At 48.4% G+C, this 11,372-nt stretch overlaps 1 protein-coding gene across 3 annotated transcripts in view; it reads left to right on the top strand.

Moving 5' to 3' along the window:
* Window positions 1-11,372, top strand: part of CIT (citron rho-interacting serine/threonine kinase) — a 308,696-nt gene that overhangs the window by 218,047 nt on the left and 79,277 nt on the right. For all 3 annotated transcript variants that reach the window (XM_045296872.1, XM_004709562.2, XM_045296871.1), the window contains exons 12-14: window positions 5,233-5,338; window positions 6,236-6,379; window positions 7,670-7,789. In XM_045296872.1, coding sequence (XP_045152807.1) covers window positions 5,233-5,338; window positions 6,236-6,379; window positions 7,670-7,789 — 370 coding nt within the window. The remainder of the gene's footprint in view (window positions 1-5,232; window positions 5,339-6,235; window positions 6,380-7,669; window positions 7,790-11,372) is intronic.

Here is an 11,372-nt window from a genome sequence, read left to right as displayed (position 1 = left end):
ATGACCAGGGTCTTGAAAGTTGGGTGAGCAACCATCTAAGATTTGACTGCTGGCCTCTCCCTGTCCAGCGGGAACGTAAGTTAAGAAAATTCAAGCGTGCATGGGATCAATGACTCCAAAAAAAAGAAGGTAGTGAAAGTATTGAAGTGGGAATTTGAGGACAAAGAACAGTTTGGGGAAAAACTGATAGGTAACCCTATCCTGTTGCAAAGTCCGTGGAGTCGAGGAATTAGCTCTCTTTTAAAAAAAATCATTTTCTTGGGGGCTTGTACAACTCTTTTTTTTTTCCTTAATCATTTTCTTGGAGGCTCGTACAACTCCCATCACAATCCATACACACACATCCATTGTGTGTCAAGCACATTTGTACATTTGTTGCCCTCATCATTCTCAAAATATTTGCTTTCCACTTGAGCCCTTGGTATCAGCTCCTCATCCCCGCCCCAAACCCTTTACTTAATTTATAAATTATTACTATTTTGTCATATTTTACACTGTCCGATGTCTCTGAATTAGTTCTCTTTAGTGTCACTTTGCACCCATCACCTTCAGCTTTAGAGTTCAAATGTAGCACTTCTTTTCTTTTCCAACAAACTGCTTGAAGTATAGATTGTATCAGTTTTTAAAATAAGAACCCTCTGATGAAGAGGCACCTTGCAGAATGACTGTAGGCTGTAGGGTTACTGCTTAAAAAGGATGAGGTGGTATTTGGTACCAGTCTGGGGACTCTGAGACCAGCCTTGGCTTGAGTCTCTCAGACTGTGACGTAAATCATAGTCAATTCTAGAGTATTGTAGATGTCAGTAATAATTTGCTGTTGGTTTTTGATGGTCAGAAGGAAGACTGATGGAAACCCTAGTTGAGAATATCTGCAGGAGAGGAAATCTATTCACTCAAGAAGAGTCCATTGAGGAGTTACCATTGGCACTAGGGATTGCACCGATATTCGTGCCTATGTGCAGAATAAGTAGACTGTAAATATTTTAGGTAAATATTTTGATGTCTTTCTTTCACAGAAACTGCTAGAAATGGTATAATGTGGCTGACTTATTCAAATTGGAGTGAATGGTCCCTAATCATTGTCTGGCACCTATCAATTGTCTTGGAATTCATCGCCCACCATTATTGGGGTTCCCCAAATGGGGTTCCTACTTAAAGAATGACCAGCAGGCCCTGGTACCAAATGGTCTAGGACCTTATTGCTAGTGCTGTCGTTTCAACTCATGCCCCCTGAGGCCAAGGTGCGTTCCTGGAACTAGTCTCCCGGCTCTCAGCCTCATCCTCAGTTTAGACTCTTCCAGGGGCACAATGGAAATGGGGCTACCTTGATCTGCTCTCCATCTGCCCCTCTCTGATTTCATTGGCTTGGATGGACCTGGGCACCAATATTTTCCCTGCTAATTTTATTGTGCTAAAATAGAGCAAGATGTTGCCATCTTAACCATTGAAGTGCATAATTCTGGGACACTAGTTTCACCGTGTTGTGTTCCCGTCACCACTATCCATTGTGAAAGTTTGATTTGCATCACTCCCCTTTAGCCCTAGCGCCCGTTTCCTCCCATACCAGCATCTGGTCACCAGTGATAGACTTTCATTTCTCTGTATTTGCATCTGTTCAAGGTTTCATACTAGTAGGGCCATAAATAACTGTCCTTTGCAGCCTGATGTATTTCACTCAGCGTAATGCTCTCCAGGTCCATTGGTATTGCAGCAGGTATCAGAACTTCCCTTCTCTTTATTACTGAACAAGGGATGGGTTACCCTTTGGGCTGCTAACTGCAAGGTCAGCAGTTTGAGTCCACCAACTACTCCCTTGGGAGAAAGATGAGGCTGTCTGCTCCCAGATTGACAGCCTCAGAAACCCTATGGACAGTTCTAATTTGTCCTATAGGGTCATTAGAAGTCAGAATTTGCCTACTGCTGGACAGTTGTTTGCACCTCTCTAAGTTCCTGCTTTCCTGTTTCCTGGGTGAATACCCAGGACTTAGTATTCAGTCACATGATCATCCCATGGGTAACACTCTGACGTACCGCCAAAAGGTTTTCCCCTGTGGCCGCACCATCTTGCATTCCTATCATCAGTAATGGGAAGCTCCCAGTTTCTCTGCATCCTCACCAACCCTGGTTAGTGCCCCCTTTTCTCTTAGCCTCCTTCGTGGGGAGGGGAGGGGAAGGCATCCGTGCGTGTCATAAGCTCTCAGTTGTGACCGACTGAAGTCACGGGAAGTTCGCCCTCCTCCAGCCCATCACTGTGTGGCCGTGTGGCCGTATGCCAGGCTTAGCTACAGTATTCTTATCATAGCTGTTTTTAGATGTGATTTTTATTTATCTTTTTCTGAAAATTGAACTCTTTTTTTAGCACCTTTTTTCTGAAGAGCTCTTAATTGCTGTACTTAGAACTTCCAAACAATGAACATTTGTCACGCATCAAAATCAAAATAGCGGAGCAAAGAGCTGGCCCTCAGTGACTGGGCGGGCTGTGGCATCTTCTCCTGTGAGAGCCACAGGTGGGGCTGCACGGTGCCTCTGTTCTGGGCCCCAATATTGAGTGACCCCAATATTATTATTATTATTATTGAATAAGCATTCAGGGTTGTACTCAGTGCAGCACACTTTGCGCATCACACGCCGCCTGGGCCCGCCCTTCCCATGGCCTTTTGTTTAGGAGGAGTTGCCCCCAACCAACCCCACCGCAGCTCCCTGATGTCCTTGTTCCTGGAGATTCTGTACTGGTTTTGGGCCTGGGTACTCACACTGTGACCTGCCTCGTCACCCATGTGGGCTTACATGACTCAGTAAATGAAGGTAGCTCTGGTTTCTGGAGCCCTGGGATCTGCTCTGTGGCTCCTATTCCCATCTTGGTTGCTTTGGGTCTTGTTCTCTAGCCCGGCCACCAGGGTGCAGACAAAACAAAGGGAAGCAGCCAGAGCAACAGAAGTCCATGCCTGGCAATACATTGTATCTTGTTTTGGAAGAGGGGGAAAAAAGTATGTGTGAGAGAGTGGGGTGGGAGGGGGCTTGGAGGAGTGGAGCGAGAGCACGTGGGTCTGGGCGAGGGCGGGGTGAAGGCAAGCTAGGGGGGTGTAGAACTTGGTTAGAGTCTTTAGTCCTCAGTGAGATTCTTTCAAAAGATTTATTTCTGGATTTCAATGACTTATGTGATTCCCGTTGCCCGTTTCTGTGAATAATCAGCATTTGGTTGTTGTGTGAATAATAACACAGAGCACATTCAGCCCCCTGCATTGTACCATTTTAAGCAGTGATTGTAGGCCTGCAGGCATGTGCTATTTACAAAGCTGCATGGGTAGTGAAGACAGAAATGGCAATGAAGAGTAATGGTTGACATTTATGGAACCTTCTCAGTGTATTAGGCATTGGTGTTTGGAGCATCATCTCATTTAATTTTCAGAAGTACGCTTTGAAGCACTAGGTCAAGTGTGATGTCCATTTTACAGAGAGTGGAATAGGCTCTGAAACAGTGTGGCAAGTGAGCAGTGGGTTCAGGTGGGCAGGATGAGGGCGTGTGTTCTCTCGCTTTCCTGTGTGTGCCATGTGGGGCGCCAGCACGACTGCATCACCCTTTGTCATTGGCCTGGGAGATGTCAGGAGAGAGACATGCTGGGTAGGGAATTGGTCTCCCGCAGGCATAGACGTCACCTGGGCCAACAGGCAGCACAGCACCCTCACCTGTTGAGAAGACCCGGGCAGCGCTCAGTGACCACCTGCTGGATTGGGCTGACCGAGGGGGGGGCCCCAGTCACATATCCCTCTGTGCTCAGGCACCTGTTCCTCTCACCCTGCCATTGTCCCTCATTCTCCACCTGGAGTTTCTGCTCCTAGGGGGAGGAGCCTCGGTGGTGGAGTGGTGTAACCACTCTGAGCGCCAACCCCTCCACCCTGTGGGAGAGAGACCTGGTGATCTGCCCCCATAAAGATCACAGCCCCAGAAAGCACGTGCTCTCCGGGAGGCAGAGTCAAGTAGACAACACCAAAGCTGTAGAGAAACTGTGTGCCTTACGTTGCCCATGTGAAGGTCAAGGCGTCCTTTCTCTGGAGAGTGTCCTTCTGGTGCACACCCAAGAGGGCATGTCACATTGTTTTGGGGATGTTTTCCACAGCGTTAGGTTTAGTGCATTAAAACAGTCTCGGCCCCAGCTCCCTGTTGGGACCAGCAGAAACGGTCTGTTAGCTGGCTGGTCACTTCACCTGCCTGCCAACACCTCCTCCCGTGTAGAAGGAGAGCAATCATTGTCTCTGTGGTTTGAACCCACTGTGGAGGAAAGCGGTAGCACCCTGTTGCCGTGCAGATTAGCCTTGGAAGCCCTGTGGGGAAATTCTGCTCTGTCCCATAGGGTCGCCCCAGTCGGAAAGGACTCTGCAGCAGCGGGCTTATGCATGTATACACACACTTGTACGCAGGGGCTTCCCCACAGAATTTCCTATAAAGTGAAACCGAACTAAGCTTTGCCCGGTAACTAGCAACCACCTACGTCAGGGCCGTGGCTTCTGTGATTCCCTGTTCCTTGGAGCACACCTCTACCCACGAGGGGATTGGGGCTCTTTCCTTCAAGGTGGTTGCCTGCTGGAGGGCTGGAGGGCTGACCCCTTTTTTCCTTCAGGTCTCCCCTCAGAGAAGCCATCCTCAGTCACCCCATTTCCCACACCATGTCATGTCACATTGTTCGTTTACGTCCTTCTTGGGAGCGATCGCTGTTTGTAAGTGCTCCGTCTGTTTGTCTCTCTCCCCGCTACTCCTGTCCGTCAGTCTTCTTTCTGTGGAACGTCAGCCTCAGGAGGGCTGGGGCCGTCTGGTTCACTGTGCTCCAGAAAGTGTTGCAGACACGGGCACAGAGGAAGTGTACAGGACATCAGTCGAGTACGTGCGGGAAGCATGTCAGCCTCAGAAAGACGAGGCTGCCCTCCCGTCAGAGTTCCCCTCTCGGAAACCCTGGGTGGGTGCACTGTGTGTCAGAGTCGACTAGAGGGCAGCACTGGTAGTTGCTCTTGTAGTTGCAGTTCATAGACAAAGAAGCTGAGGCTTAGCGAGCTGAATTGTTACCCAAGGCCAAACTTTGCACCCAGGTCTACCTGCCTCCGGACCTTGGCTTCTCTTCTCTTCCTTGCCTCGGGCCTTGGGGTGAGGAGCCATTTAAGCCACTGTGTTGACCTTTTCTGTAAGGCACGTCCCAGTCCCACTGCTGGCCACCTTGACCTTGGCTTTCCTCCCTCTAGGTCTGTTGTGTCGGGTCTGGACTCCCCTGCCAAGACTAGCTCCATGGAAAAGAAACTTCTCATCAAAAGCAAAGAGCTGCAAGATTCTCAGGACAAGTGTCACAAGGTATTTATCTCTGCAGCCGGCCTCCCTCCTTGCTCCAGGATCCTCCCGTCAATGTATGCCACGGGACCTGTCTGGGGCCACTGCTGGCGCTGAGCCACCTGATCTGGAGAGAGCGAAGTGCTCCCTCCCTCGCTGAAGTCGCCTCTCCACAGCTCAGAGGGAGATGAATTTGGGCCTTGACATTACCGTAAATCCTTTAACCAAAGGAGGCCTTGGATTTAAAACGGCCCTGTCTCTCAGCATGACCCGCCTAGACGTCTGCTTCTTCCGGCAGGTGGTGTTGGTCCTCACCTTGGCCGAGCTGCACCCCATCTGCTCTCAGTGATACGAAGTCTCTCTTCCTAGTCTTTTAAAGCCTTCTGCTTTTGTAACTGCGGCCACTGTGCTGGTTATGCTCAACATCTCTTAACACACACGGTTCCTGCCCAGGGGCTGCTCTCTGGACGCTAACAAAAGCCACTCCTTGCTCGGGACTCCTAAGAGTGCAGACAAGTAGCTGTGCCCTTGGCCTGTCCTGGATTTGTCCTCTAGCTCTTTGCAAGGAGATGGGGGTGAATCAAGATGGCCTTGGGATAAAGTTAAAGTGACGTCTGCAGAAACCAAACCAAAAACAAACGGGCGAAAAATGGTGATTGTGGCGTCCTTGCTAACTGGGTTAGAGAAGTGATCAAGTGTGAATCCGAGCCTTGAATGAGAGGAGTGACTTAGCATTGGTGACTGATCCTTACGAAGAACTGTTGTCCACTCCCGGGTGAAGACAAAATGGTATTTCCATCCCAACTTCTGCCGCATGTGTGACAGCCCAGGCCACAGGGTGGTCTCCGAGGCTACTTGAAATTTTACTGCCCCAAAGGAGCCTCCACGGACCCTTCTAACCTGTCAATGTGTTTATTTCAGATGGAGCAGGAAATGACCCGGTTACATCGGAGAGTGTCTGAGGTGGAGGCTGTGCTTAGTCAGAAGGAGGTGGAGCTGAAGGCCTCTGAGACTCAGAGATCCCTCCTGGAGCAGGACCTTGCTACCTACATCACAGAATGCAGTGTGAGCCTTTCCCCCAGCCCCCTGCCCCCCTGGGCGGCAGCACTTCCTGTTGTGTGTGTCTCATCCTGTTTCATGATGCCTTGTGAGGCACATCAGAGCCAATGGTACAAAGGAGAGAGACAGACAGAGAGAGGAGGTGGCTCCTGGTGCCACAGCAAGTGCTGTTGTTTGCAGAGTAGTGTGACCGAGGTGTGAGGTCCTGAGAAATGAAGAAGTCCAGGTAGCCCACTAGCATGCGAGATCCTGTAAGTGTGAGCATGGCACTCTTGCTCAGAGAGTGCAAAGGGTCCTAACATCTTACTTCTCCACCTCTCTGGTCTGCATTCTGTCCAACGTCATCAGCCTCGGGAATCTGTCTCCCAAGTGTGTACAAGACACCATGTTGTGAGTCTGCCTGAAATCATTTTTTCATTGCCTAGAACCAGCTTAGTGACAAGAAAGCCCAGCTTTGACAAAACAGACCCTTCTGCCATTATTTACCATGTGACTTTTATTTTTTCCTTCACCGGAGTAGACTGTCTTCTCCATTGTCTTGTTCACTTTTTTCATTCCAGGTGTTTTTGTTTTGTTTTTAATGTGCCCAATGGAAACAGCCTTAAGAAGTTGAATCACACGTTTTGAGAGGTTTCTTATGTGTTTTTTTTCACAAGGGAGAGGAAGCTGCTAGAACGTGGCTGCTTCGGAAGAACTGCCCCGCTTCCATTCCAGACATGGCTGCCCGTTGCCAGTGGCGGGTGTAGTCACTCAGCTCTGCGTCCCAGCTGGGTATCTCAGTGCCTTGAAGCCTGGAGGGAGCCTGATGGATGCAAGGTGGTCCCGAAACAAGGCAGGAGGTGGAAGGGGACTAGTTAGGGCAAGAGTACAGTAGCTTCTGCTCTGGAAGGAAGAGGGGTGTGTGCTTGAGGGCCCCCCTCCCCCCACCAGGTGACCGTACTGAAGAAGACACACTATAGCCATCCCAACCCTCATGGTTCTGAGTTCGGGATCTTACTAGCCTTTGGTCCTGAACATGCCAGTAAGTATCTCTTAGGAGAGGTCGATGGTGGTAGAACACAGGCTGATGGAATTTCAGGCTGGATCCATTGGGTCATGAAGCTGAGATGATGGTTTTTTTTGCACTGGGGGAGTTTTACAGGACAAACGCCGGAACCCGCAAGCCGCCTGGAAGCCGTGGAGTTCAGCTCCGTCCCTGGAACCCGGCTTGGGTCTGCTGAGCAGCTCTCTTAATGAATCTTTTCACACCGAGCAGGATCTGCAGGGCCTCCCTATTAAAATTCTTGCTTTCTGCAGAGTTTAAAGCGAAGTTTGGAGCAAGCTCGGATGGAGGTGTCCCAGGAGGATGACAAAGCGCTGCAGCTTCTCCACGACATCAGAGAACAGAGTCGGAAGCTCCAGGAAATCAAAGAGCAGGTAGGACTGCCGCCCGGGAGCAGGGCAGCTCCTCAGCGCCTCTCAGACCTCTGGTTTCAGGAGGTGGCTTTGAGAGAGGGAGTGTATATAGGTCATTTGGAAACTCGAGGTTTCCTATGACTTTTATAAACCATAGATTGCTTGTTCCAACTCCTCTTGAAGACTGCATCCCAAAGTGTCTATTTGTTTATTTATTAGAAATGCCTGTGTTGTACATGGTTGGGACAACAGTAGCCCAGAGATCAAATCCACCCCTATCTCCTTGCGTCCCTAGGTAGTATGAAGTGTTAATACTTAGGGAAGCTGACCCAAAGGTGGGAGGTTTGAGTCCACTCTGAGGCATCCGGGAGCAAGGCCTGGTGAGCTAGTTTTAAGAAACCAGCCTTTGAAAACCCTGTGGCTGACAGTTCTACTCGGACACACAAGGCCGCGAGGAGTTGGCTGGTTTCTGGGCCACCTTTCTACAGCCTAGGAATGGTTCGGACATTTTCCAGAGGTTAGGGATGCTGCAGGGGATTCAAAAACAGACAAATACCTCATCAAATGTGACAGTGATGTGAAATTCACATTTTCATGCCCCTGAGTAAAGTTTGGTTGTAACCCAGGCATGTGTGCTCAGGTACGCACTGTCAGGGGCTGGGGCTGCGCTTCAGTAGCAGAGGTGAGCCCTGCGGCCCAAGTGAAGCCATCTGCAGCTTATTCCTTTCCAGGAAAAGTTGCCAACCCCCACTCCAGAGAAACAATAAAACACATTCAATATTTTAAAATCTTTTCCGTCTCTTTAAAGGCTTGAGTGGGGTTGGGATAATTCCTAGTTTTACATGGGTCCGAAACCTACTGGGAGGTGCGTTTGAGCCGTTTGGTAGAGTCCTTTGTCTCTCCTCAAACGAGAACCAAGACCTTTAACAAAGCCTACTCTTTTTATTTTTTCTTTGACAGTTTTTTTCATTTCCCCTAAACGGCCCATTTTTATATTGCCTCATTATTTCCTTTTTGGCATGGATTTTTCTGTCTTTTGAAGAAACTGTAAATAGAAACTTTAATGAAGAGATGGCAGTGAGTCATTGGAGAGTTGAATTCTCAGCTGCCAGGCGATTCTCATTCACTTCAGAAAATCTCATGGAGACCTTGATGGGAAGAACATCATCCCTCTCTGCGTAGCACAGACTTAGCCATCTGGGTCATGCTAACGTAACAACGCAAATTCCTTGATCCACTAATTGCTTTTGAAAGAAAGACTTCTTGACGTTGGGGTTGGGGTCAGCAGACCACCTTAATGTTGTAAAACGATGGGTGGGTATCTTCTTGCTCAGTCCAGGTGTTTCACTGGACTGTGCGCGGCACCGTGGCTGTGTGGTTATCACGGCTCAGAGGACCGCACGCAGTGGGAGGAAGAGCCTTAGACAGTTGACTCATACCCCTTTTATTAACAGTTCTTCATCCTAAAAGTTTCTGTTGGGGGGATTTTTTTTTTCTTCATCTCTCTCCCAGGAGTTCCATTGTGTTTTGAAATGCACTTCAGGTGGCATCCTGGGGCAATGAAAGCTGCCTCTGGCCACCAGAGGGAGCAGCTGGTGTCCACGAATTCCCTACACACAGAACTAGCAGGACACTGTGAAAAGTTCTATGCTGGTGGTTGAGTTCAAAGAAATGCCTTTTATGATTCAGATCCCAGTTGGAAAGCATGGGGAGTTTTAGATTTAATGATAGCGAAAAGTTCCATGGATGGACGGAGACACTTCCTGGTCTTAGATTTGATTTCTCCTCGGAAGGAGCATTTATTAAAATGACTTTTGGAAAGTTTTGTGAGAGCAGGATGTTTGGAAGTCAGAACAAAGCATTTCACACTCGGAGCTAACTCCCAGTATTTGGTGCGCAGCATATTGATGCCCCCCAGGGCTGGCATTTATAGTCCCTGCTCTTTCTTGCCAATGCTAATTTTCAGGACGGCTAACAGCCATTGCTCTGTGTGTGTGTGTGTGTGTGTGTGTGTGTGTGTGTATAAAATATTTTGCTCCTGCATAGTTTATACTCTACCCCCACCTTTCTTGCCCTTATGGTACAGTATTTGGCTCTGGTTTAAAATGAAATAAAACCCCCTCAAGTCTCCTGTGATTGGGAGATTTCGGAACCATTACTAGCAGTTGCTGATTCTTTCCTCCTCACTCAACCTCCCCAGGAAGGGAAACACGCTCGCTCGCTCGCTCGCTCTCTCTCTGAACCTTTGATGTTCAGAATATCTGTTTGAGAAGGCTATGCCTAGTCTTTCCTTCTCATAGAATTTGGCAGTTCCATTTAGAAGACTTTCAGCGACCTCAAAATTTGTCCATGACTCCCTACTCTGGCCTCACTCGGTGATTACCCACAATTCTTTTTGTGCTGAGACACTAAAGCTCAGCTCCCCTGATTATCTTCTCTGATTTTTCCTCAAGCAGGGATTTGGTTAGCTGCTGGATTTACGGGATTTCCTGAAGTATCCAGCTTAATAACTGGGGATCAACACATGAGTTCGAACTCCTTTTGATGCTTGTCACAGGCATGGGGTCTCCAGAGCTGGAAGAACTGACGGAGATGTTGCCTGGTTCTTGCCTTCCCCTGGGTGCCGACAGCTCAGGAAAGGGAGATGTTGTTAGGGCAAGGAGTAGATGCTGTGCCCCAACTCTTGACAAAACACTACATTTGTGTTACTTTCTTTTTGTGTGTGTGTGTGTGTGTGTTACTTTCTTGATTCAGGTGTTTTTCAGTTCTGTTTTGATCTAAGAAGTTCGTTTTGGAAAAGGTTTGGATCACCATAAAGGGTGCAAGGGAATGTTTTCCTTGGATGTTTTTTCCCCTCAGAAGTTATTCTGACATAAAGGGAGCTTGAGGGTGAAAAAATGCCCAAGGTGTCTTTCAGCTCTGCATTCTTAGTCTGTCTGTGGGCAGGTGTGCCTTGTCCATTGGATTCAGCAGGCAGAGTACTTGGTGCCCGTAGGCTTTTAGAATATTTCAGTTTCCTTGAAATCAGGAGAAAAATTGAACTCTTAAGGTGAAAACATTTTTCCTTGTGTCATATTAACATATCATTTTTTATCAAGGAAGTTAGAAGATGCAATTTTAATACCTCTTTTATGGAGAAAGGGAATTAGGGTACTTAGGGCTACCAGCCCTAGCTCTTGTTATGTCGTGCCCCCAAATTGATTTTAACTCACAGGGACCCCAGATGACAGAGGAGGCCTGCCTCGTGGGTCTCGGCTCTAACCCTCATAGGAACAGGCCATGGGTCTTTTTTTTTTTTAATCATTTTATTAGGGGCTCATACGACACTTATCACAATCCATACATACACCAATTGTGTAAAGCACATTTCTACGTTCATTGCCCTCATCATTCCCAAAACATTTGCTCTCCACTTAAGCCCCAGCATCAGGTCCTCATTTTTTCCCCTTCCTCCCTGCTCGCCCCTCCCTCATGAGCCCTTGATAATTTATAAATTATTATTTTGTCTTATCTTGCCCTGTCCGACGTCTCCCTTCACCCACTTTTCTGTTGTCCGTCCCCCAGGGAGGAGGTCACATATAGATCCTTGGCATCGGTTCCCTCT

The sequence above is a fragment of the Echinops telfairi genome, unplaced genomic scaffold, assembly GCF_000313985.2.
Source record: "Echinops telfairi isolate 266 unplaced genomic scaffold, ASM31398v2 ScPeMD7_7412;HRSCAF=8450, whole genome shotgun sequence".
Lineage (NCBI taxonomy): Eukaryota > Metazoa > Chordata > Mammalia > Afrosoricida > Tenrecidae > Echinops > Echinops telfairi.
This window is presented reverse-complemented; position numbering and strand designations above follow the sequence as displayed.